The 27,928-nt window shown below is 40.6% G+C and overlaps 1 protein-coding gene across 8 annotated transcripts in view; it reads right to left on the reverse strand.

Annotated features, from left to right (window-relative positions):
* Positions 1–27,928, reverse strand: part of C2cd3 (C2 domain containing 3 centriole elongation regulator) — a 98,621-nt gene that overhangs the window by 57,309 nt on the left and 13,384 nt on the right. For 6 of the 8 annotated variants that reach the window (XR_014999550.2, XR_014999549.2, XR_014999551.2 and 3 more), the window contains exons 4-13: positions 24,127–24,350; positions 23,226–23,473; positions 17,035–17,167; positions 16,082–16,204; positions 11,855–12,002; positions 7,132–7,283; positions 6,158–6,370; positions 5,402–5,514; positions 3,316–3,434; positions 1,978–2,100 (exon numbers count right to left, since the gene is read on the reverse strand). Coding sequence is in view for 5 of the 8 variants with exons in the window: in XM_048435022.3 (XP_048290979.3) it covers positions 1,978–2,100; positions 3,316–3,434; positions 5,402–5,514; positions 6,158–6,370; positions 7,132–7,283; positions 11,855–12,002; positions 16,082–16,204; positions 17,035–17,167; positions 23,226–23,473; positions 24,127–24,350 (1,596 nt within the window). In the remaining 3 variants the exon portion in view is untranslated. The remainder of the gene's footprint in view (positions 1–1,977; positions 2,101–3,315; positions 3,435–5,401; positions 5,515–6,157; positions 6,371–7,131; positions 7,284–11,854; positions 12,003–16,081; positions 16,205–17,034; positions 17,168–23,225; positions 23,474–24,126; positions 24,351–27,928) is intronic. The other 2 variants (XM_085682879.2, XM_085682880.2) reach the window with 2 other exon arrangements.

A 27,928-nucleotide genomic window follows, 5' to 3' on the forward strand; every position in this document is an offset into this window, starting at 1 on the left:
CAGGAAATACATGGAATCCACATGAAGGGACTTAGATAGGAACAGGTTTGATATAACTTATTCTCAAATAGTTCAGAAAATGTTCATGTGTGTACATTTACACTACATATTTGTGTACATTTACACTACATATTTATGCAGATATGGAGGGAGAAGAGAAAGTGGGGGGGGTGAGTTCCAAGCCAGCTACAATGAGACCCTGCCTCAATTAAAAAAAAAAAAAAGCAAGCAGAGGCAGCAGGATAAGAAATGATTGGGAAGAACAGAAGTGGTCACTAGTTAATAGAAGAATGAATTGCATATTGCTTTTCTCTGAAATTTGTTTTCCATAGCCAAGTTCTTTCTCTTAGTCAAGTGTCAATCTTGTCTAGTACTTCTCAGTTCCCACCATGTAGAGCAGTGGTTCTCAACCTTCCCTTTAACACAGTTCCTCGTGGTGTGGTGGCCCTACACCATAAATTATTTTCATTGCTACTTCATAACTGTAATTTTGCTACTGTTATGAATTGCAATATAAATATCTGATATGCAGGATATATATATGATCTGTGACCCCTGTAAAAGGGTCATGACCCACAGGTTGAGAATCACTGGTGTAGGGCAAGGACAGAAACAATTTCAAGCTCATTGATCCGATTTATTATCCTTTGAAGACTTTAAACTTTGTACTCAAGAATGGACCAAGCAGGTGAAAAATAAAACTTGGATGAGGATGATTAATTTCAGGTCGACCTGAGCTACACGGGGAGCATTTTTTCAAAAATAAGGTGGGTTTGGGAACAGTGGCATGAACCAGCGTGGCACTTCAGTGATTCATGTCCAACCTTTCACCAACACCACAGGGGGTTGACATCTATAGGATCATGACTGAGAATCATGCAGATGAGTAACAGATACAATGCAAACACAAACAACAGATAAATAAACAGAGCCTCCCATGTTTAAGTTTACTAATTTTTTAAGTAAGTTTACCATATGTTTTAAGGAAGTTTATTGTTTTGTGTTGGATCATGAACCTGTTGGGCACAGGCTAGACATGCCTGTATTGGATTTGACTGACTTGGCTACTGGCAGTGAGGCACGAAGAAGGTAATACACTGAAGCCTTGGACTTTATCCTTTGGGCCATTAGGAACAAAGAGAATATTTTAGGGCATGAGTATGGAAATTTCAAAATCTGAAAAACTAGAGTTGGGAATGGTGGTCAGTGTTTAGGAGGCCAACAGGCAGGAGGACTCAGGTTTGAATGGAAGCTTGTACTACATAGTGAGCTCCAGGCCAGCCGGGACTACATAGTGAAAGTTGTCTCAAAACTCAAACCAGAACACCTAATGTGATATCATACAAAGCTGTATGGAATTCACATATGCGAATCCTGCTACCCAAGACATCTTGAAGCTGCTAACACTGGACAAGGTCTCTTTCTCTAAGACACCTCAGAATTCATGCCAGCAGGCACACCAGAAATCTGGTCTAAGTCGTCACCCAGCATCTTCTCAGAGCCAATGTTTCAGTGTTTTCATTTCCCTGTCACTCTCTACATAGCAATATTTTAAATGAAAATAAGATGTCACTCTAATGTTTTGACATCTTTTCCTGGGGTCACAAGGCCAAAATTTAAATAAACACTGCCTTGACCTAAAAGGATCTGAATTTCACTCTTACCAGTGTGTATAACTCTGTTTTCTACCATTTGACTCTTGCTTGCTATCCCGCGGTAACAATCCTTAGGGCTTTTATATGTGCTTTTACTTTTTTCTCTTTTTCTTCAGCTATCACCTCAGACATTGGCTCCTCAGAGAGGCTCGTCTGCCCATCTCCTGCTTCCTCCCAGGCGTTACTGTTCGTACTTACTGCCTTCAAGGCACTCTTGCTCTTCAACAGAAGCCTCCCAACTGCAGAGCCCTTCATTTTCAGTTTGCAGCTATATATTATGCTCAGGAGATAGCCCTGACTTTCTGGATGTACACCCACATACCTGGAGGGGGCCAAGTGCAGACAAACCATGTTCCTGCTGCACTGGAAGCTGGTTACTGAAAGAAAGCAGCTCGGACTGAATGACAGCTCGCAAAGGAAGAGATGCAGATCCAATGGCTTCTGGCTGATAGAATAAGGAAAGAAAAAGTTTAAGAAGGAGCCACGGGGGACTTTAACTGAAGTGACAGCCTATGGCGGCTTGTGAGAGAATAGTGCTTTATGAAGTACAAAGCTCCACTCTGATGTGACCAATAATGCTACCACCATATTGCTGTGGGACAATGGTCTTTTATCCTATCACTTGTATTATTTTTCATTAAAACACTGATTGGCCATTAGCCAGGCAGAAAGTATAGGCGGGACAACCAGGGAGGAAGTGTAGTCAGGGCAATGAGTACAGGAGATTCTGGAAAAAGCAAAGCTCAGCCTGCAGACACAGAGCAAGTAAGATGTGACAGCCTCGCTGAAAAAGGTACCAAGCCACGTGGCTAACACAGGCAAGACTTAAGGGCTAATATACGTTATAAGAGTTAATAAGAAGCCTGAGCTAATAGGCCAATCAGTTTATAATTAATGTAGACCTCTGTGTAATTCTTTGGGACTTAACAGCTGTGGGAGTGGGAGGGACAGAAACCTCAGTCAACACCATATCCTGCCAGTTTTTACTTTCCCTTTTGGATTTCATTAATTTCCCCTAGAAAATATAGATTACAGAGGATTTTATAAGCCACAAAAAGCATCTTTCTCTATTAAAATTTAGTTTTTCTACAGTAAGGTTCTTTGACTAATGTTGTAAGACTGAGGAAGTCACACGTGATATGCTATTGAGACAACAAAGCTGTCATTTGAACAGGCTGGAAAATAAACCACCAACATGTCTTCATATAGGAGATTTGGCAGTTACTATGAGCAGCTTTGTATTTTTTGCTCCAGTGATTCCATTTCTGGAATTTACACTAGAAAAACAACAACATATTAAAAACTATACACAAATTGCATGTGTTAAAAGTAGTTAATACCTAGAAACAACTAAACATCTAAAGCAGTGGTTCTCAACCTATGGGTCATGACCCATTGTGGGGCGGGGGTGTCACATATCAACAGAGCAGACCAAGAACTTGCATGCTGCTCTGGCTCTGCTTGTTAGAGTGGGAATCTCAGACACGTTCGTCTTCTAGGAAATGAAGGTGGTAAAATACTAAATTCACAAAGCTGGTATAATTATTAGATTTGACAGTGTATTGGCAGAGAGTATTTAGCATAGTAACATTTGTATTATTTGAACCCAGAAATCTCGTTTATCTAGGAAAATGCCTGGTATAAAGCTCAAATAACTTACCTTTTTCTGTGGGGCTTTCTTTGCATAAATTTGGAAGGTGAGGTTAGAATTCCACCAGTGCTCTATCATTGGGCCACCAAACTCTATTGGACACACAAATCGCTGCTGGAATTTCACCACTGTGAAAGAGAACCGGGAAACAGTCACATGTCACACAACCAACCACAGCCATCATTAATACATGCTTTGACTCCACCTGCCCTTCTCACATTCATGCAGGAATTCAGTGTGACTATAAAGTCAAAGGCTGTAGGAAGAGACAAGAAGAAAAGCTGGGTATAGTAGCAGAAGATAAGCGGGTTCTACTGTTTAGATCTGCTATGAGAAAGATCATCAAAGGTGAACCAGGATATAAAAGGAGATTTACCCACATAATTTCACTGCGGTCAAGACACTGTGATTTTTAAAATGTTTATTTATTTTGAGATCAGGTTTTACTTGTAGACTTGGCATGCACAGGGATCTGCCTGCTTGGTGTGTGCTACTATGGCCTGGCAAACATGACTGTTTTTGAAAATCAGGTGGCTCAACAGAAAAAGGAGATTAGCTAGAGGGAAGATGAGGGGAAAATGAATTTATAGAAGAACAATACTTAAAATTCCAATAATAAAAGCAAACAAATTTTCTGGCTAACGGACAAGACATTCAGGCTGTCATTCAGAAAGAGTATCAACTACTCATGCTAGTTAGTCATATCAGGTGGAGTTGAGGCCTTCTGAGCAGACAGGAATCTCTACTGTAAACAGGATGAAGTGATAGCAGTATTTAGTTTGTGGTCATTGGTAATGGAGCTTTATCTATGAAATAAGAAATCTGAGAATCAAATCAAAGATGAGCTTACTTCAGTCCTATTACTTCAGTTACATGTCACCTGAAAGATGATGTTCCTGGCCATTCATTTCTGAGCATCTTTAATAGGTTTGCAGAATGCTCACCAACAGTCGAGTTATGTAGAGAATCTGGTACTGAACATTCATTCATTCAAATCACCAGATTTGACCTACTCTTCTCTGTTTGTTTCTGGCAATCTCAATTCTTGACTCTAGCCTTCTCATTACTCTTAAGCAGAATGTGGGTCTTCACCCACAAAAAGGCCTGTGCCCAGGAACTAAGAGTCACCAGGGGATCAATTTCTCTGGCTGCTGTACCCAGGAAAAGGATAATACTTATACCTCTTCTGGGTACTAGGAAGTCAACTGAGGGGCAAATAGAAAGACTCTGGGTGTAGTAGTTCTTAATGAACAGACTGAATTCTACTGCAATCTGATGGTGCACGCCTATAATCCCAGCAGAAGCAGGCAGATCTCTGTGAGTTTGACAGCCTGGTCTACAAGAGCTAGTTCCAGGATAGGCTCCAAAAGCTACAAAGAAACCCTGTCTCGAATAAATAAATGAATAAATAAATAAATAAATCAAAAGAAAAAAATTAGAAAAATTAGATAAAATCAATTACATAAAAAACAAAACATTTTACACTTGTGCTGACTAGTTTTATGTAAATTTAATATAAGTTATAGTCACTGGACAGAAGGGACCTTCAACTGAGAAAGTGACTCAGTATGATAGGGCTGTAGGCAAGCCTGTAAGTCGTTTCTTAATTAGTGATTGATGGGGTGAACCCAGTCCATTGTAGGTAGGTTCACTCCTGGGCAGGTGGTCCTGAGCTCTATAAAAAGGCAGGCTGAGCAAGCCATGGGGAGCAAGCCACTCTGCATGAGCTCCTGCCTCCAGGTTCCTGCCCTGTTTAAGTTCCTGTCCTGACTTCCTTTGACAATGGACTAAGACATGGACATATAAGCCAAATAAACCCTCCCACCCCCCAACTTCTTTTGGTCATGGTGTTTTATCACAGCAATAGTAACCCTAAGACATTACTATAAACAGTGCCTTCTAGGCATGTGGCACACTCCTGAAATCCCAGCACTTGGAAAACAACGGCAGGATGACTAAAGTTTCAGGTCAGTCTAGTCTATATAGTGAGACCATTTTAAAAAGCAAAAACCAAGCCATGGGTGGTGGCACACACTTCTAATTCTAGCAGTCTGGTCAGAGGCAGTGATCAGCAGAAAACCAGCTCGCTTTTTACCTCCATCTGCGACCTTACTGGAGGCAAGTCGCACAACCTCAGTGATCAAAGCTGTCTTTCCTGGTCCACTTCTGGAAAAGCCCACAGGAAAGTGATACTCCACAAAGAAAGTGCTGGAAGGGAAAAAAACTGATTAAAAACAAACAAAATAAGGGCTAGAGAGGTGGCTCAGCAGTTAAGAGGACTTGCTGCTCTTGCAGTGGACCCAGCTTAGGTTCCCAGCATCCACAGGAGTCCAGTGCTCTCCTCCCTTCTGACCTCCTTGGGCATCACGTACACATGTGGTACACATACAGGCAAAGCACCCATACACATAAAAAGAAAAAAATCTAAAACCAAACCAAACAAAAAGTAGATTTATTTTCTGTCTCTCTATCTTTGAAGTTCCTATTTCCAGGACTGCATGGCCTCAGAGGTCAGTTAGAGCTCATTCTTCAAGTCTTTTACCATCTGCCAGGTAGGATGGAGCTTGTTTCTGAGAGCACCCGCAGTATTTCCAATGTAAGCGATCTCTCTGGCCCCTGAGGTGTTATGCTACAGATAACCATCTTAGGTGCCTGTGTCTTTTGCTGTAAGGGCTGAAAAAACGGCATCTACCCCAGCTTTCTTTACTCTAAATTTACCCTCATTCTTGGGAACTTCGAATCAATTTACTGATTGAAAATATACATGAAAAGAAATCAAAAACAGTTATACCCTTCCTATTATCAGCCACACTTTCCCCAAGAACCATTCAGCTTTCCTATTTAGACATACCGCTTTTTTGCTGCTGCTGTTGCTGCTGCTGGCTTTGGTGGTTTCCCGGCAAAGCTTTTTCTGTTTTGTGTCACATGGGGACTATCTGGAGGGACGCCCATTGTTTCAATGATGATTCTGACAGAATGTATTCTACCCAGAAGTGCCAGTCTATCCACACTTAGTGATGTCGCTGGGGTATGTCCTGAGAACACTTGTTCGTCAACCATACTTCTGTAAGTTCACAGACAGGTAGGCATGAGTTAGAGACCCACTGGGAACAATCCAGTTGCACAGGAGGAAAGAGGTCAAGCAGTGAGTATTTCTTTTCAAAGGTAAGTAGGAACAGCTCTGTTTTAGTTTGAGACAATGTCTCACTATGTTGTCCAAGATGGCCTGAACACCGTCCCCCAATTCTCCTGATTCTAACTTCCATGCTGGGATTGGAAACAGCATTTATGATCAGATCTGGTTCTCATCTAAAATTATGTAAAAATATTCTTTAACTGTAAGATTTATATCCATACAAGTATAGGAATGGGTGTTAAAGAATAAGATTTTTCTAGAAGGGAAGTGTAACTTCTTCTAGTTTACCCACTATCCTAATCTCATTACCATGCCATTTTGTGTGTTCCTCTTCACATTTGCCATACAGGTATGATCACAGCAGACATACCACCACCCACTATTCTGCTTTCTTCATAACCCATCTTGTCAAGCATCACCTTTTATTTTGTTATTTATTTAACTTTTTGAGACAGGGTTTCTCTATGTAGTTCTGGGTGTCCTAGGACTCAATACATAGACCTGGTTGGCTTTGAACTCACAGAGATCCACCTAACTCTGCCTGCTGAGCTGTGCATTTTAGGGTTGAAATCCTTAAATGAGCTGTCATAATGTAAGCACTTCTGCAGGCTTGGCCAAATCCAGGCTATTTCCCTTGCGACAATGCTCCTGCTCCACTTTAGCCTGCATTCAGCATTCATGAGCCTCACCTGCTTTTCTTGCCAGCTGCCCTCTTCTTCAGCTTGTGCTCACTTGACCCTGCCACCTTAGATCTGCCGGAGGCTTTGGACTGGTTCATTGTTTTAGAAGGTTCCATGTTCTCATCCTCACTGAGGAAGTCACTGGCGCTGACTTCAGATTTCTAGGGGAAGATAAACAGAAGGTATGGCATTGAAAGATGCTAACTTCAGGGGAAGCAATTACACTGTTTCTCCCAAAGCAAGCAGCAATTTCTTTTCAAAGACAACATTCTGTTAAAGAGATAAATGGCAGCAGGGATATAGTCCATCTTGATCCCGGCTATACAAGAACAATCTGCAGTTCAAAGATAAGCTCTAAGTCCATTCAGAGTAAACAAGAAGACAGGAAAGTGCTCAGGGAGACCACTGGACTGACTGTCCGCTGTGTTCAGTATTGTGCTAGGAGTTGGACATGTAGCCAAGTATGCAGCATGTTCCTACCAGGTGCCTTGTCTTGTCTTTACAGGTAGAAAACACCAGGAAGTTTGTTTGTGATTCCCAGCTCTAAGAGGGGAACCCACATTTTGATTTCTATGATTTTTGAAGTCTGTCTTTCTACCATAGTTTGAGGCAGAATGGTTGTTACAATGTCACCTAGCTGGGTACAAAGACTGTCTTTGCCTCCATTATCCATGCTCTAAATTATTCATTCTGTTTTTAAATTTGCTTTTAAAAATTAATGACTATTTCACAAATTGTCTTCAAGAAGAAATCAGCTAAAAAAAACCCCTCAATTTTATTTTTGAGAAAAGGCATCTACTGTAACTGATTAAATTGGCCTCATGTATTACAAAATGCAAAATAAACAGAGGAGGTGGCATTATGACTATTTGGCTTCAGACTGTAAAGGGCAAACAGTATCTAACACACAATGTGTTCACAATGTGTTACTCAAGTCTGTCTCCTCCCGTTTCCATCTTCAGCATTTTTAGGCACATAGTTTGTTGACCCATGATAAGGAGGACAAATTTACTCAAAGATCAAAGTAGAAAGCTTTTTGATCATAGGTTTTCCTTTGATGGCTGCTTTTCAAAATGAATACAGAAGCCTGGCATAGTGACAGACACCTTTAATTCTAGCACTTGGGAGGCAAAGGTAGGTGGAGCTCAAGGCCATGCTGGTCTATATAGTGAGTACCAGGCAGCCAGGGATACATAATGGGATTTTGACTCAAAACAAAACAAACATTATAATAAAAATGGTCAGATGAAAGACAACCAAAATCTGGTGTGGGAAGTCCTTCTGTCTATGTGTTGCTTTTATTGGTTAATGAATAAATCTGTTTTGGCCAGTGGCTTAGCAGAACAGAGCTAGGTGGGGGGCGGGGGCACGCCTCTGCAGCCTACCAAAACTTTATTGGTAGGTCATGACCTCGAGGTACTGCATAGATTAATGGAGATAAGTTAGTTTAGAATTTAAGAATAGCTAGCAATATGCTTAAGTCATTGGCCAAACAGTATTATGAATAATACAGTTTCTGTGTGATTATTTCAGGAGTCTGGGAAGCTAGAAAACGAACAAGGGGCTTCCAACAACACAAAATATAAGTAGATTTATAGGTTAAAATAAATTAGGGCAAATACAAATTGGGTTATTAAACTGGGCTTGGAATTCCAGGAATCCGAACCAAACAGCAATAATACTGCAAGCATTTCTAAGCGGTGATGATTTAGTACCCAATATCAGAAATGTCAAACATTGTCTCTGGAGCAGAACATGAACAAGTTAAACCCCTGATCTTCCTGATGATTCACGATCAACTGGTTCACTGTCTGCATCAACACTTTCTGAAGTTATTCTGCTCGCATAGCATGGGGGGATTATTTAGTGCCCTTTGAACATTCATTTATTCACTGTCTTTGCTGTATGGTTAATAACAATGGTACACACACCTGTTTATGAAGAACTGCACCAAAGATGCACAATAAAGGTTATGTATAAGACATTCTTGGGAGAGTCAGGATGGTTTCCTCATAGAGGGCCTTTTGAAGAATGCAGTTTACTAGATGGCTAAAAACAGTTCTACATTCACACAGAAGGATCAGAAAGAGGAAGTAGGGAGGTACAAGAGCAGCTGAGGTGTTTGAGGAGGGATGGGATGCCAGCATGGAGATGCCAATGAGTAAAGGCCAAACCGGAAGATGAGCGAGGGAAGCCGGGTGGAGTTCCAAAGCCACGCTTAGAGCTTTAAAGAACGGGACAGCAAAAGAACACAGGTATGCTGCCAGAAGTTTTGGACAAGGGTTCCAGTTCTGCCACTCAACAGCTTACAACGTTTTTATTTTTAAAGCCGAGCTTGACTATGCAGCCTTGAATTTGCTTTTTAACCAGGCAGGCCTAGAACCCTGGATCCTGCCGCAGACTCCCAAGTGCTGGAATTACAGGTGTGTATCACCACAGACCAGCTTCCTTGTATTTAACGTCTAAGTATTTAAATTCCTTGTATTTAACTATATAAACTGTTTTTTCATGGTATGTAAGGCAGAGAAAATACTGTTTCATGGGTCTAGTAAAAGAATTAAACTGAAGTAATGAATTAAAAACATTTGGCACAGTTCATGATTACTGGAAGAACAACATGTAAAGGCCTTAGCACATAGGACACTGGTTAAGAAAGTGTGAAGTAAAGAGACCCTTTCTTCTTTATCCCACATGTAACACAATTACCAGTGATGACTGCTGAGGCAGGAAGTCCTGGGATCCTAACAGCTAGACTCTTTCAAATTCAAGCTCTCTTTTTCTTGATGCTACATCCACCTTTTGCTCTGTCTCTCTCTGTCTCTCTCTGTCTCTCTCTAGACCCCAAAAGTTTTGTTTCTGCTTTGAACTGCTTGCCCTGTAATTCTGCTCCCCATTTGGTTAAAACCCTGTCATTTTCACCTCAACTGCCATGTAAAGCTTCTCAGTCTGGTCACAGTGTGCCAGTCTATTCTACAAGCTAATTTTCCTCCCTGTGTTGGGTCTCAAACTCAAGGCCTTGCATACATTAGGCCAGTGCTAAATTCCCTATTCTCTTGAAAAACTCTCATTTACTTTATTGGATTCCTTGCAGTACTTAAACACACTTTTCTCGGACTTGGACTACAGCCAAGTGGTAGAGCCTCACACACACAAAGCCCTAGGTTTAATCACCAGCACCACTTAGAAAAAAAAAGTGTATTTCCAACATCCTTTTTGTTTCCTACATAGGTCCTTTCTATACTCATGTGCTGGTCAGTTATTCTGTGATTGGCCTCTAGGGCATTTTCCTGATTAATGATTGAAGTGGGAGGGCTCAGGCAACCACTACAAGGTGGTTCTAGGTTGTATAGAAAGGCAGGCTGAAGGAACCATGAGAAACAAGTCAGGAAGTGGTGTTCCTCCATTGTCCCTGTTTGAGTTCCTGTTCTGATGTCCCTCAGTGATAGAAGATGTAAGTTGTGAGCTGTAAGCTGAAATATGTCTTTTCCTCACCAAGTTGCTTTAAGACAGCCCATTTCTCTGCCTTTCAAAACTCTCAAGTCTGTTAAAACCTTTTATGCCTGCTTATGCTCCTGCTTGACAATATCATGTAATTTTCCCCATTTTATCTCAACTTTGGCAGCCCTCCCCAACTTACTACCAGGCCAGAATAAACTACCTTGTGTTTCAGGCACTTTTTTTCCTGGCATAGAAAAAGGGAAAATCAGAAGTGTGATGGTCTGAACATGATTAGAGTGTGTCCTCTAAAAGCTTTTCATGTTGAAAGCTTGGCCCTCAGTGACCATTAAGATGTCAGGCCTCATGGAAAGAGATCCTCAGTTCTGTTAGGAAAAGTTCTTAGGATGAGATGATGATGAGACCTCGGTTCCCATGACTTCTTGTTTGGTGATGTGATCCCTCTTTCATACATGCCATGAGATGGGGTAGCCACAGGGATCTTTCTCAGAGCTTTGAGAGTGCTGTTTAGACTTTCCACCTTCTGAACTATGAGCCACATAAATCTCTCTTAGCCTACCGCAGGTATTTTGTATGGTAACAAACAATTATTTGAGGAGTATGATAACAATCTCCAGGATTACTTGTGAAAAGCGACTAACTCACTATTTATAGCATCTAGAACAGTGGTTCCTAATGCCATGACCCTTTAATGAAGTTCTTCATGTTGTGATGACCCCCACCATAAAATTATTTTCATTGCTACTTCATAACTGTAACTTTGCTACCGATATAATGTAAATATCTGCTATGACCCCAAAGAGGCTGCAAGCCACAGGGTGAGAACCATTGGTCTAGAAGATGCTAAACCAGCAACTCCTCAAACAGCTTGACATAAAAAGGCTGGAATAAGGCAGAACTGCCTGAAAAGAATTCCCTGTTTTACAAGCCCAAAGAGGGTTATGCCACCTGTGAGTAGAAATGTTTCTAGACTTTTTTGAATAGACACTGAGCGGGCTCCGAAGCATGCCCGTATTAGCTCCAACAAAGCCATATGACACACTGCAACAAAGGTTCTGGACGCGGTTAAATCTGAATGTGATTCTGGCTATGACACTTGCTACGTATTCTTGGGACAAAATAAAGTGTCACTAGGCCTGTCTCTTTTCTGTAACTAATACTTTCTTCTCTAGATGTCATCATTATTAAATAAGCTGTATGTAAAATAAACAGCTTCCTGCGAGTACTGCTAATGCTGCGTTCCCCGATTTGCAGAGCTTCAGATGCGATGACTTACGGGTGCTGTGTAAAACAAGTTCTCCAGGAGACTCTGGTCATACTGAGGGTCATTCAGGTCACTGCTGCAGTACACATCACTCCCAGGAGATGGGGAGTCTGGAGGAGATCCTAATCCATTCCAGAAAAGACCCTGGGATAATTCAGCACTGGAGACAAGAAAAACAAAGGCAAAGATTTTAATGGTGGAACTATCACCCACTTCCCCCACCTCCACCCCCAACCTCTGGCAAAACTTCCTAACAGCGAAAGAAGGACTCACTCTCCACAAACTACTGGTGTCCTTTTCCAACTCAATTTTGCCCCTCTTGGGATGATGTCAATTAGGACTCAAAACCCACTACTGACTGACAAGCATTGTGTTCTCAGCAAGTGTCTGCTGGCTACCTATTATGTGCTATGGTTGCTACAGAAATGGCTAACCTAACCTAGGTCCAGCTGTGCTCCTTGTGGTACCCGTGCTCTAGTTGGAAGAAAAAAAAAATAGTAACTATCACTTTTTTTTAAAGTAAATGTTTTTGTGAAAAAAAGAGCTAATTCACAAAATCGGCTTCTTCAATTAAACAAACACATGTATTTTGGAATTATTATGACATGATTAATTTTACATTGGTTATAAAACTAGGTAAGCTCTGTGAATTTAAAGTCAGCCTGGTCTACACATTGAATTCAAGGACAGCCAAGTCTACACAAAGAAACTCTGTCTCGAGAAACAAAACAAACAAACAAAAACAAATAAATAGTACAAGTTTATAAACTGAGGAAGTACAAATGTAAGTAACTCATACTATAAGGAAAAATTCAGCTTATTTTTCTCTTATAGTAACTAATACTTAATGTTAGTGAACTGAACAATATTTAAATGAACATCCATTACTAATAAAGCAATAATATTATTAAATACCATATGCTCATCACTGACTCATGTATTAATTTATTATTTCTCAGCTTCTTTTTCAATCTAGCTATCATTCTTGTTAATTTCTACAAAAAAAAGTGCACAATCATTACCTTCAAATGAGACAATGTTTGTATATTACTTCAAAACTTTTTAGTTTTATTTCCTTTACTTAGAGGAGCGAGAGGGGGGGAGAGAGAGAGAAAGATCATTTCCATGCATGGGATAACTTGTAAGAATGATTCTCTCCTACCACATGGGCTCCAGGGACAGAACTCAGGTTGTCAGACTTGGTGCCAAGTGTCTTTATCTGCTGAGATATCTCGCTAACAAAAACTGCCCCCTTTTTTGAAAATATTCTTGGTATTCATTTATATAACATCTTTTTAAAAAAATATGTATTTGTAAAAAATTTTATGAGTGTTTACCTGCATGCATGTATTTTCACCTGTGGTGGTTTGACTAAAAATGGCCCCCATGAGCTCATAGGGAATGGCACTATTGTTGGAGGAAGTGTGACTTGTTTTTCCTGCTGCTGCTGATCCAGATGTACAAGTCTCAGTTACCGCCATAGCACCATGTCTACCTGCATGCTACCATGCTTCCTGCCATGACAATAATGGACTAAACCTCTGACATTGTAAGCCACCCCCAATTAAGAGCTTCCATGGTCACAGTGTCTCTTCACAGCAACAAGACCCTAATTAAGACAGTACCTAATGTGTACTTGTTCTCTGGACCCTTCCTTACAGATGGCTGAGTTACCATGTAGGTGCTAGGAGCAACACAGGTTGCAACAGTAGCAAGTGCTTTTAACGGCTTAGCCATCACTCCAGCCCCATATATAGCTTTATTTAGGGTTTATGCTGTCCATCCTAGCTGTTTGCTACCTGAACCTACTCTGCATACAGATTTACAGAGATCTCTACTGTTCAGTATGTAGTCCTCTGTACTGTTTTTTTTGCAACTATGATTTATTTTAATTAATTAACTTGCTTATGATTTACTGTATTGCTAAATTTTGTCTGTTTCTCAGCCTTAAGCACTCTCAGCACTATTTCTTTATTTTTCTTAAACATAATTTCTGAAATTATAGTTATCTAGATGTTGAATATGCTGAAAATGGTCTTAATTTTAAACTTTATTTTCATATTTTCTCTTTTTGTTAAACATTCCGCAACTGTTCCCCTTCTCTTTCTCTTCTAAATGTTATACTGACTCTTGTTTTCTGTACATGTTGGAGGCCTTCTCATGTCTTCAAATCCAGGCCCTGAAATGTTGACTAGAAGTTCAAAACACAAGTTGAGCCAGGAAGGCCTTAATAACTGGCTTCATCATAAAACAATTGGGCAGAGCTGGATGTTTTGAGTAAGTTCTGTTGTAGAATATTATTTAAAGGTGTGTTACGTTTCTTTATGCTCTAGAACATTTGTTTAACCATGTAAAGATGTGTTGTTTTTGTTGAAGCTGCATTTGTTTAACTCTGTGAAGCTGTAATTCTTTGCCTGTCTAAAACACCTGATGGTCCTAATAAAGAGGTGAATGGCCAACAGCGAGGCAGGAGAAAGGACAGGTGGCTGGCCAGAAGGGAGTATAAATAGAAGGAGAACCAAGGAAGGAGCAAGAGAACAAAGAGGGGAGGACGCACGGGGCCAGCCACCCATTGAGCAAGTGAAAGTAAGATATACAGAAGAAAACGAAAAAGTCCAGAGGCGATTGGTAGACAAGATAATTTAAGTAACTCTGGCTACAAACAAGCCAAGCTAAGGCTGGAGATTCGTAAGTAAGATTAAGCCTCCATGTGGATTTTGGGTACTAGGTGGTGGGCCCCCCAAAAGAGTAAAGAACCAAAGAGCCAAAAGAGTAAAATAAACAATATTTTGGTGTTCCTACACGTGACTGGAGTAAAAGAAAATCAAACAACAAAGTTCCAGCATTGTCTTACACTGAAATGATGGTTTATATTTCGGTCAAGAAGGAACAAGGGGCTTGAAGTTAGAGGGGCAGTTCATCATCCCATGGACTTATTTTATCTTCCGTCTTGACTCCTAAGCACACCGACAGCCACACTACCTTCCAGGCCAGGCGGCAGTCATTACGGTCAAGTAAAAGAGGTTGAAACACCACAAACTGGAACTTTGTTGTTTGGTTTTTTGAGACAGGGTTTCCCTGTAGCTTTGGAGCCTAACCTGGAACTTACTCTGTAGATGACGCTAGCCTCGAACTCAGAAATCCACCTGCCTCTGTCTCCCGAGTGCTGGGATTAAAGGTGTGCACCACCACCACCTGGCTCTCTGCCTTTTTCTACAACTGATATTATACAAGCCTGTGATCTGACTTTAATTTCTTCTCTTCCCACCTCCACTGGGAAGGAAATGCGTTCCTATTTCTTAGTGTGAGCAGGTTGATCTTTTTACTCTTCCACTCAGATTATTTTGATATCCACCCCATTTTTAGATTTTTAGTATGAAGTTCAAGTTCTTTAATGTAATAGTCAAAGTCCTATTGGTGATACAAGGACCAAAAGGTTACATCTGTTGCCACTTTCCTGTAAGTTTAAATTTTAATCAAATTAAACTAAGCGCAAAAGCCAGGCATGGTGGTGCATGCCTACAGTGCCAGCACTTGGGAGGCAGTGGCAGGAGGTCAGGGCTCAATGTCATTCTCAGTTACATAGCACATAGCAAGCTCAAGGCAACCTTGAGCTACATTAGACACTCTCTTAAAAAACAAACAAACAACCCCCCCCCCAAAAAAACAAACCTTAAGTAAGTTGTGCATTCTTAAAAATGTTTCTTGTGTATATGTAACATGTGTAACATATCAAGACAGTACTGTTTATAGTAGTTCTTCAAGAGACAATACATGAGTCTGTTTTTAGTGCACGTGTTAACAATATTCACAATTAATTACTAATTAACCAAACTTCTATGTGCTAACACCATGCTAACTCCTCTATATACATAATTTCTCAACCTCACTGAAATTTTGCAGTTTGCAAAAAAAAAACTTCCAAAATTTTTCCAAGCTGAAGTAACTGCTAAGCAAAACTTCAACTTTCACCTTGACTCTAGTTAAAAGTCATGCTCTCTTCATCACAGCAGCTAACACAGATGATGACAATGGGGAGGCACGGACAGAGAGGTGGGCTGTGGGCCATTCTGTGAGCAAAGCTAGAAGGAAGGGCTGTACACTGGCTCTTTACTTAATAGGCAAACAGCCCTAGTTTAAGGACAAGGGGAGGACTCAGGCCAAGGAAGTATTACTAACAAAGTACTCAATGAATTGAAAGAAGTTTTAAATGGAAGAAAGCTAGATAAAAGCACTTACCTGCCTAACAGCAGCTGTATGGCTCTGGTGTCCACTTTTATGTCATCTTGACAAAACATGTTCTCAGTCAAGGGGAGGAGGTGGTCACCACTGTGGTCTTTAAATTGATTTTTAAGTGAATTCCTAGTTCCAAGGTGTGAAAAATACTCTGTCATGAATGGCTAACAGATGGGAAAAATTTAAATCCTAATCAAGCTAAGAAAGAGAAGGTACTAGTCTGACTTAGAAAATTTGACATTTTTAGGCTTCTCTCCCTTAAATGTCTATAAAACTTTTCACTGTACAAATTTCTTCCCAACACCAGAATCTCATTTCATTTCTGAAGTGAGAAAAAAATATCTTCATTTCATATATAAGCATTCCAGTTTAGAGAGTGAAGAATTTATCCATTTATATATTTAGCAAGCACCAATGTTAGGTGTTAGATTCTAAGTACCTTCTATTGTAGTCTCACCACATTAAGAATTATTTACTGAGAGGCTGGAGAGATGGTTCAGCAGTACTTGCTGCTCTTCCAAAGGATCCAACTTCAAGTTCCAGCACCCACATGGCAGCTCAAAGCTGTCTGTAACTCCAGTTCAAGGGGAATCAGACATCCTCATACAGACGTACAAACAGGCAAAACACCAATTCAAATGAAATAAAAATAAATTTAAAGAAAAAGAATTATTATTATTATTAATGTTTTTTTTGAGAAAGGATTTTTCTGAGTAGCCCTAGATATCCTGGAACTCATTCTGTAGACCAGGCTGGCCTCAAACTCAGAGAATCACCTGCCTCTGCCTCTCCAGTGCTGGGATTAAAGATGTGCACCACCACCACCCAGGTTGAAAAAAAAAAAAGAATTATTTGCTGAACATTTCCAAGATTATCCCATTCATAACAACAAAAAGCAAGGTAAATCAACAACTGAAGAAATGAGCTACAGGGGTGTGTGTTTGTCACTAACTTACGGCACTGAGGATCTGAAAGCATCTTCCAGCACAGGAGGAGGAGCTTTGTCCAGCAGCATGCTAGTATCTGGGCTCGAGTTCATTGCAGAAATCAGCATGGCATTCCTCAGTTTATCGCCTTGTTCTAACAGAGCTGAAGGCAGTAGGAACAGAAAATGAAAGCATCTGAAATCCAGCAGGAAGGGTTCTAGTATTCACAATACCTGTTCTCCTATGGGTGACTTGCCACAAGGTTCTGCAGTGGCCTTTGTGTCTGTTCTTCCATAAGTCGGAGAATTCCTTGAGGATGTTCACTTAACAACTGTTGTTTACTGGGCTTCTACCATGTGGTTAGATGTCACATCAATGAGTGAACGCTCTATCCCAGAGAGACTGATCTTATTGTGGGAGCTGATGTGTCCCAGCCTCCCAACTCTCCCAACTGCTGTCTGCCCATAATGAGGTTAATGAGGCCTATGAGATTCACTTTCATAACCAGATACCTTATTCTGACTCTCTTATTTATAAGAGTTTCAATATTTCTACCCCCAAAATACTGGCAACTAAACTGCTACCTAAACTTCTGAAAACCAGTCATACCTGTAACAATCTATTCTAAATTTATACTTTTATGAATGAAAAATGTCAAACTGAAGTCCATGACTCATCTAAGGTCCCACGGCAGGATAATGGAAAAACAGATGAAACCCAAGGCTTCCGATTTTTTGATAGGTAAAAGTTGCCCCATCCCTTAGATAATAACAGAAGTAACAACAGCAATGGGCATTTATTAACCCCTAACCATTGGCAGGCATTGCTCTCACTATTTTATGTGTATTAACTCACCGGATCTTCTCAACATTCTTCTGAGAAGATGAGTAACCTGTTCAAGACACACATATGATACCTGTATTGCACTGTAAGTACCCTCTTGTCAGTGGTTTCACTTTCTGAAATTTCAATCAAAAACATTAAATGGAGAATATATACTCCCTAAGTTTAAATTTGTGTGCTATTCTGACTAGTGTGATGAAATCCTAATCTATTCTGCTCTGTTCTGAACATAAAACAGCCCTTTATCTACTGTTGATTACACTGCATATTCTACCTGCTTGACTCACAACTGCCATTTCATTTCTTAGATTTATCACTGTGATAAGTCTATTTTTACTGTTGTTACAAGTGACCCTTACTTTACCTAATAAATGCCCCAACGCATGAGAACAGTGGTACCGACAACTTTAATGTACCAAATCATAATTATTTCATTAGTTATTAATATCTTACTGTACCTTCTGATTTCCTCAATTCCCCTTATTTTTGCTTTCTGATATTTGAATTGAGCTTATTTTTTCTTCTGTGAGTATAAAAATTTCTCTGAGAATGTCAACAATCAAGAATAATTTACTCAGTCACAGATACCTGGATGGCAGTGGTTACCTACATACTTTCCTGAGGTAGATTGTAAAAAAGAAATAAATATTAGGGTAAACAAGGAAGAGGAATCAGGGCTCAAATTCTTCACATATTGGCCTTGAATTGGTTTCACTGTGGAAAAAGTCACCCTCTGAAAAATGGTCTCAAAGCTTCCAGCTTGACAATAGGAATGTCTGGAGCTCTTGAGAAGCTGGTCCCAACAACTGCCTGTACTTCATCTTAAGGACTCTTTCCCACAGTAACATGGCACTCAGGACAACGGTCCCATACTGATTTCCTAGATGCCATGGGCACAGACCTGTTAAAGCAGTAGTTCTCAACCTGTGGGGTCAACACCTTTGGGGGTCAAATGATCCTTTCACAGAGGTCACCTATGACCATCAGGAAACACAGAGATTTACATTATGGTTCATAAAAGTAGCAAAATTACAGTTATGAAGTAGCAATGAAAATAATCTTGTGGTTTGGGCTGTCACCACAGCATGAGGACTGCACTAAAGGGTCACACACAGCATCAGGAAGGTTGAGATCCACTGTGTTAAAGGAGTATATAGCGCTTTTGGTGTTTCCCGACTCTCTTTGATTCATTCTAAAGTTTTCTTAGGTACAAGGTGTAGTTGGTATTTCAGAAACCCCAGCTGAGCTGACTGACTTGGCTCTGTACACCCTCTTTGCTGGTGTAACATAGTACAGCAAAAACTGGGAGGATCATTATTTAGTGACATCAATCCAGACTTGATATTTAGTCTCTCAGAAGCATACAGCTGGAAGGGACATTTAAAGACCACATCCATGTCATGTGTGGTGGCACAAGTCTATAATCTAAGGCAGGTGAACAAAGTATTCAAGATCATTCTTAGCTACATAGTAAGTCTGAGGCCAGCCTCGGCTATTAAGCCCTATTAAAAAAAAATCATATCCAACTGTATATTTGATCACTGAATCAAATACGTTAGAGGACTATCAGAAGGCATCTAGTCCATTCCTGGCAATTTACAGTTGCAGAAGGGTTCCTCTCCTATTACTGTACACTGGACTATCACACTGAGCCACACTTTGTCTTCTTTCTTCTACTTTGCTCCTCCTCTTATTCCTCTTCCTCTCCCAGACAGGGTCTCACTACGTAGCTCTGGTTATACTGGAATTCACTATGTAGATCAGCCTGGCCTTCAAACTCCAAAAGATCCACCTGCCTCTGCCTCCCGAGTGCACCACCACCACCTAGATTTATTTCATCTTTAAATCCATTTATCCTAGTAACTCTTATGGAAAGGCATACTAGCAATCTATGCCATGGGTTGTGCCTGGTCTATTTTGCTTGGCTTGAATAGTTGTTTAACATAGTCTTAACTTAAAAAAAACACACACACAGGTAGGCCCACGTAGATAATAATCCATAGTAAGATGAAGCAGAGGGTCTTAGCCTTAAAGCCTAAGGCAGCGATGAACTGAAGCTGAGAGGAGTCTGCCATTTTTGACAGGGCAGGAGTTCCTTAACTATTCATGTTTTCATTTTAAAATGAGGCTGGCCCAGTGGAAAGGGTACTTGCTGAGCTACCTAACTATCTGAGTTTGATCCCCAGAACCATCATGGTTGGAAGACAGAACCAACTCTTACAAGTTGTTTTCTGACCTTCACACATGTGCCATAGCATTCGTGTGCCTGCACTCACAAATCACACAAACACAAATAAATACATGCAAAAAATATTAAGTGAGGTTAACCATCTCTACCTTATGTGATAAGATTCTGTGTAAAATACTTGGCAAGGAACGAATATGTAACTTAGTGACACTCAGTGGGTGGCAGCTGTTTCCTTCAGGCTAAATTTTTCCTGGTGTTCTTTTTTCCTGGGACTCTCCTTAGAAGGAACTTGCATCCTTTTGTTTTCTTTCTTATGGTGCTTGTGGGGCCTCACATATGCTAGGCAACTGTCCTACTACTGAGTTAGGCGTCTAGACCCCTTTAGAGCCTTTCTTTCTTTCTTCTTTCTTTCGTTCGTTCGTTCTTTCTTCCTTCCTTCCTTTCTTTCCTTTCTCTCTCTCTCTTCCTTCCTTCCTTCCTATCTTTCTTTGCCTTCCTTCCTTCTTTCCTTTTTTTCTTTTCTCCCTCCCTCCCTCCTTCATGTATATAGTATGCTGCCTACATGTATGCCGAATGTCAGAAGAGGGTAACAGATCTCATTAAAGATCGTTGTGAGCCACATTGTTGTGAGCCACCATGTGGTTGCTGGGAACTGAACTTAGAACCTATGGAAGAGCAGCCAGTGCTCTTAACCTCTGAGCCATCTTTCCAGCACCATTTGTTACTTTCTTAACAAGATCTTACTTTGCCGATTTATAAAAAACTAGCATCCTCTCCTCTCATCTTCCTTTCTTAATTTACCTCCATTGCCATTACCACCCTCTAACATATAGTACTTATTGATCCAGCTTGTCTTCCCATCTAGAATAGCAGATTCCTAAGACAGACTCTTTTTAAAGAAAATTTAAAACTGCTACATCCCTAATATATAGAAAAGCACCAGACATTTGGTAGGTGTTGGATAAATATCTTCTTAATAACCAAATAAATACCTTCCTCAAAGCCTGAAGCGCAAGTACATACAAGAGTCCTGGCAGAAGCTGATGAAGTGTTAAGTGTTGTAGACAATTTTCTTCCTTGTCAAAGGGCTCTTTAAATTAAAAGTCAATGGCTCATAATCTTAGAGTGTGTATGCATGTGTGTGTGCATGTGGGTATAATGTATTTATTATTATTGTGTGTATACATGTGGTGCATATGTGTGAGTGCAGACCATAGTGGCAATGGTGGGCATGTGGAGGTCAGAGGGCAAGTTAGTTCTCTCCTTCTACCTTTATGTGAGTTTCAGGGATCGAACTCAGATACACACAAAGACAGACAAACACACATATATTTTTATTTGTTTTTTTTTTTTCAACTCAGGGTTCCCCTGTATATCCCTGGCTGTCCTGGAACTCACTCTGTAGACTAGGCTGGCCTTGAACTCACAGATATCTCCTGCCTTTCCTCCTGATTGCTGAAATTAATGGCATGTGCTATCACCATCTAGCCCTAGGGTACATTTTTAAAAACTAGGATTCCTAAGACATTTCAGATAAAAGATATGAACAACATAGCTCATTAGTAGAGTGTATGTTACGTATGCAGAAAGTCCTGGGTCTATTCCCTATCATCACAAACTATACAAGACCACATAATAGCATACAACAAGTAGTGTTTCTATAATAACATATGTTATATATAATATTATATAATAATATAATAAATGGTACAGATACTCCTTTGGAAATATTATTAGTGGGAGTGGATAGACATTCCTGACATGCTCCTGATGTCACAGAAATAATAACAGCATAGCGTTCCCTGACCTGAAGCAATACAGGCTGCACCCACTCGCCTTTTATCGTGGTTTGAATGTGAATGTCTTCCTAATGCTTGCTCGTGTGCTTGAACACTTGGTCACCAGCTGGTGGAAGGCGGTGGAACTTGGAATGGAGCCTTCCTTGCTGGACAAAGTGGACCACTAAGGGCAGATCTTGACCTTCTATAGCCTTGACCCCACTTCCTGTTGCAGAACCAATGCAATCTACTGTTTCGTGTTCCTAGTGCCATGATGGACAGTATTCCTTCTTAAACCATAATCCAATACAAACGTTATCAGGTATACTTGATCACAGAACTGAGAAAAGTAACATACAAATGAGCAGACTTCTACTTTGTGTATTCTGTAGTACTGTAAATATTAAAATAGAATTTAACTCCCAGTTTTAAGCAATAAAGATCACTTTATGCTATCACACTAAATGTCCCTGTGAAGAATAACAGTTTTTAGAATGTGAAATGAATTTGGTACTATTCTAGCTGCCTTAAATTATTTGGGACAGGTAAGGACTAATACATTTCTATAAGAAAAGCTTTACCCTCATATCCAAACATGCAATGTAGCAATCTAATTTAGAAGTTCTTAGGTGCACATGAACAAATAGTATGTTCCTAGAGGACATCATTAAGGGAAATAAAGCACAGAAAGACAAATTTCCTATCATCTATTTGTGGAAGCTTGAAAGATGATCCCTAAACAGACAATAAAAAATTAACAAAAATGGGGAAGGGGGGGGATGGCCAGTGGGGACAGGGGTGCAGCTGATAAAAAGGAATAATTTCTAGTGTTCTCTAGCATCACAGAATAACTGTGACTGACAACTGAATGTTGTAGAATAGCTAATAAAGGACATTACTATGGTGTGTGTGTGCATGCAGTGGAGTGGGAGGTCAGTACACGCCACCTGTATGTGTGGAAGTCAGAGGACAACCGGCAGGAGTCAATTCTTTCTTTCACCATGTGGGGGGAGGGGAAATCACATTCAGCACAGCAAGGCTTGGCGGGAGAAGCTGAGCTATCTTACCAACTCCATAAAGGACATTTTAAATGTTTCTAACACAAAAGATAAGTGTCTGAGATGATAGATGTAACCTGATATGATCATTACCTACTGTATATGCACACTGAACATACTATACCCCACAAACACAATTGTCATATACTAATTTAAAGTAAAAACATCTAATTAGTAGTCATCTAGAAGTTTAGTAGAGCTGCCTTTACATAAGACTCTGGATGGCATCAAGTCTCACACTTTTATTTGGCTATTCGGTTCACAGAGAAGTCTTGCTTTCCTTTGTGGGCGGGCTAACAAGCAGAGTAATCACAATAAATACAGTGAAGCCTTAGGTCACAGATAGATACATACCTGAAAGAAGGTCCTTTGTAGGGGGGTTGTTTGAAGACAGGATGAATGAGTTACTGTGACTCTTGGTGACTGTATTAATTTGTGGCTGAAATTCATTACTGTTAAGGAGGGACATCTGCTTCTGTGGGGCTTTGCCTCTCAGCAATACAGTCTCTAAACTTGGCTCTGAATTAAGGTGATGCTGTAGTCCACACAAAGAACTCTTTACTGCATTGGGGTTCTCTGCAAAGTACAAGTGGTCCTTCCCCCTGTTAGAAAGAAAGAGTCAACAGCTCATACCCTGTCTTGGAAATATTCCACCTTGTCAGAGCTAGGAGATCCACAAGGACACTGTAGCTAGGGCCTTGTGAGAAGTTTTGTTTTTGTTTTTTTGCATTGTGATTTTATATATCTGCTTTTAATCTCCTCAATTAAAGGAATAATAGACCTTTACCACAATTGTGGGTTATAATTTAAGTGATACAAAACAGAGATTACCACACAGGGAAAGGGAGTGTGTGTATCTACACAGTTTCATACAATGCAGATTACTTCACAGGTAATTACTTAAGACAAAAATCTGTTTCTCATACTCTATTCTATTTCACAAAATAATGCCCTTTCCCCTCCCATGTATCACGACAACTGTAAACTTTAGTCGTATGTGCACACTGACTTCTCTACTGGACTGTGAGCAGTCCTTCAAAACAGGACTTGTAGGGGCTTTGCGACTGCTATAATTTGGGGCACACCTCTTCAGCCCCAGGAATTGTGTCTTGATTATTTCTGTGCCAGTGTCTGGTGTCCTGGACAGCAGTGGGTGCATAAGAGCTGTCTGTTTAATGAATGATTGTGTGTCACTGTTCAGTTGTTCAATAGGACAGTGAGAGCAGACGCAGAGACTTGGAGACATGAGTGTTACCTTGGTGTGGCTGATCTACTGCTGCTGCCTGCTAATTCTTTTCCTTCAGTTTTGATGGCAGGTTCCCCACAAGATACTGATGGAATCATAGATAGAGTGTTACTGAATTCAGTATTCTCTCGGAGTCCTCGCTCAGATAAAAGCACATTTTCTGTCATGTCAGTGGTAGGAAGAGGCTTATAGCTGTCATAAGTATCTGACAGAGGTTCCAGGGCAAGTGAGACCTGAAAGAGCATGAAACAGAATAGATTTTCTTCAGCCTCCAGTAAATAACTGTAAGAAATCCCTGCCTGACAAAAGTTAATGTCTACCTGTTCCTCACAAGAGTAGGCCTAGCTTTCTGACGACTTCAAAAACCTCTCTCACTATGCTTCATCCCTTTGTGTGAGACAGACCAATGCCCTATATTCACAGCTTTGCACCTTTATTCCGGCCTTGATTTTCTTATGTCTAGATAAAGATATCAAGGTCATTGCCTTCCTCATGATGCCCCTTACTCTGTCTACCCACCAATATAATCACTACTTATGAACACTTTACTATAGGCCAGGAATGTGCTGTATTCCCCATTCAGATCACTGCAGTGATGTCACAACTTCGTCAGGAATTTATATTCTCATAACTGTGAGATTAAGGAAAAAGCAGAGGTCAGATGTGGTGATGTATGCCTAGTAATACCAGCACTTAGGGTGTGAAGGCAGGAAAATTATGACTCCCCAGTCAGTCCAGGCTACCTGGTGAGAGTCTATCTCCAAAGACAAGGTTTAGAGAACATATTTGCACCACTTACTTATCAATCACACAAACATATTATGAATCCTTTGAAGGCACAAACCACATTCTTTAGTTTTTTATAGACTGGGTAGCACAGAACCACATATATGGTTCTGATAGACGAATGACATGGTATCTTATGACACATTCTTATGTTTGTTGTCTGGGACAAAAAAAAAGTCCTTATTGTCATGCTGGACATAAAATGTGACAAACACTATGAGGAGAAACTAAGTTTCTGCTGGTAGAGATGAGCTCTTGCTTGTTGTAGTCCAGCTCTGGGGGTGGGGAAAGGCAGAAGGAGCCTTTGAGTCTTGGACTTGGGGAACTTACACAGCAAGACCTGGTCTCCAAAGAGAAGGCAAAGTTCTCTACAATTTCACTCCTGTGAGTTGAAGTACACTATTAAAAACTTTCTTCAGTACCAGTGAGATGATTCAGTGGGGAAAGGCACTTGCTGAGCAGCCAGCCTGGAACCCATGGAGAGGTAGAGGGAGAGAGCTGACCCAACAGCTCTCAAGAGTTGTCTTCTGATCTTCACACACACTGTGGTGTGCATGCCTGTGCGCACACACACACACACTGACTTGTCCCTCTGTCCCTACGTTTTCCTCTTTTAAAAAAAATTGCAGGTTGTTGGTGGCACCCGCCTTTAATCCCAGAACTCGGGAGGCAGAAGCAGGCAGATGAGGCCAGCCTGGTCTACAAGAGCTAGTTCCAGGACAGGTTACAAAGCTACAGAGAAACCCTGTCTCGAAGAAACAAAACAAAACAAAAAATTATTCAGTCCTCTGAAAAGTCCAACTAGGAAAAACCTCCTAGGGGAATGAAACAAAACTAAAGAATATACCTCAGAAGGGGAAAAAAATAACATTATTGAGAAGTTTAGCTTCAATGACAGAACGAGGAGGAGAAACTGTTTAAGCAGTCACAGACTATCAATGATGAATGACGCAACACAGAAATGAAAAAATAGTTTTTCAGATATCTTTTAAAGGTCAATGAACATTTTGTGTAGAGAAACTGCCAATCCATAAACTCAAACCAAACCTAGATCTTACTGAGAATTCTGACCATGAACCAAATCAAGACTTAAACACCCTGCCTGTCTGAGTACTATGTGCTCACTGCAACAGTGTTGCCTACAATCCGGGCTGCCCCAGTTGTCACTTACCAAGCACGACCACTGCACTTCAGAAGCAGAGGAAGCATTGGAATAAAAGTGCCCCTGCCCTTAGTTTGGACTTATTGAATCGCCAGTGAGGCTTGCTTTTCCCTAAGCAGAGTTGAACTAGTAAAGTCCAACTTAGAAGCCTGCTGAGACTTTCAATAGTGGAGAAAGGCTCAGAGAAAAAAATCTTGCATTTTCTGCCTCAAACTTAAGGCTGGCCTAGTTCATCTGTTGACACCAGAGCTATGCTAACTGCTGGGGCAGAGCAATGACTAAAACAGACTCTGTTCCAGGATCACAGATCTTACAGGGAACCCAGAATGTGTACTGGGTAATGTGGGAATCCCAGGGAGAGAACCAAGCTCAGGAAAGCGGTGACGGAAGAGGCAGGGACGACTTTCCAGAAGAGGAACACAAATGACTAAGCAGAAAATACTAGGCATGAAGTCAGATGAAGCTAACTGGGGCTGAGGTAAATAAAACATTGCAGACTAAGGAAAAACATCTAAATTTGGACACATTAACAGATCAACCAATCAACTGGTTACCTTTGGGCTTGACTCCTAAGCCCTCTGCCTCTCAGTGTTCTTAATACAGTACTGCATCCATCTACACTTCCACTCTGCCCCTCCCCAGCTATGTTCTCTCTGTGCTCACTTCTCCATCAGGGCCATTAATGAGTCAGTGTCTGTCTCTGTCTGCCTGCCTGTCTCCCATGCTGGGAGCTGAATATGGGCCTCATGCATGTTAAGCACAAGCTATATTTCCAACCAGATTTTTCTATGTTATACAAACTATTTTACTTTTTAAGCTGGAGATTTCTCCCTTAAAATGTCTTCATGGACCCAAAGTTTTATCCAATGAAAACAATTTTCATTTGTCAGGATAAGGGAACTAACAGTATTTGCTGCTATTGTTGTTCTATCTCCAGATCACATTCTGCCATCTAAATATATCACTCTCTCCTGAAGCCCACACCATCCACATATACCATAAATATACCATATGTGTCTCCCATGTATAACAGAGTAATACTAAGGATGCTCATCTGCCTTCTAGCAATGACTCAAGGTATCTTTGGTACTAAGTTGCCTACAGTTTTCTACTTATATCTGTGGCATCTAATGTATAATTTTCAGATTTATGCTAGGCCACACAGCATTTAAACAATGATTCATCAATGCTTTAAAATTATATTTCTATACAAATTTGTATCTCTGGCTTCTCTTGAAAAATAAGAAAATCCACGAAAGCTGAATCCCCATTCTAATGTAGCAAAACTGAACTAGATTAGACCAGTGACTTGGTCAGGATATGCATCCAGTTGCTACACCTGGGGCTATTAGTTTGCTTGTTTTTTTTTTTAAATTTCCTTATAGTAAAATGAAAATTTTCTAGCTGTAATTTCATGACTAAACACACACACACACACACACACACACAGAGAGAGAGAGAGAGAGAGAGAGAGAGAGAGAGAGAGAGAGAGAGGAAGAGAGAGAGAGAGAGAGGATGCTGCCATAGTCAAGAAAGGGAACAGGTCCATCATCCAAATAATTGCCTTATTCTTCTGTAGTTATGCCCTCCTTACTGCCAACCCCTACCATCTGCTCTTAACAGTATGCCATCATCTAGTTTAGAAGCTCTGGAGTCTTCCACTGTGGTGGTGCTCAAATGTGTTTTACTGGTTGGCACACCATGATTGATGTCTTACCACACTGGTCACTTAATAAATACTGAAGGAGCTTTGCATTCCTGGGGAAAGCTCTTGGGAACAGGATTATTCTTCCTGTACAGTGTTGGCCCCAGTTTGCTGGTATATTCTTGGGAATTTGAGGTCTAGGTTTATGAGGGATACTG

The sequence above is a fragment of the Myodes glareolus genome, chromosome 24 (genome assembly GCF_982192425.1).
Source record: "Myodes glareolus chromosome 24, mMyoGla1.1, whole genome shotgun sequence".
In the NCBI taxonomy this organism is placed as follows: domain Eukaryota; kingdom Metazoa; phylum Chordata; class Mammalia; order Rodentia; family Cricetidae; genus Myodes; species Myodes glareolus.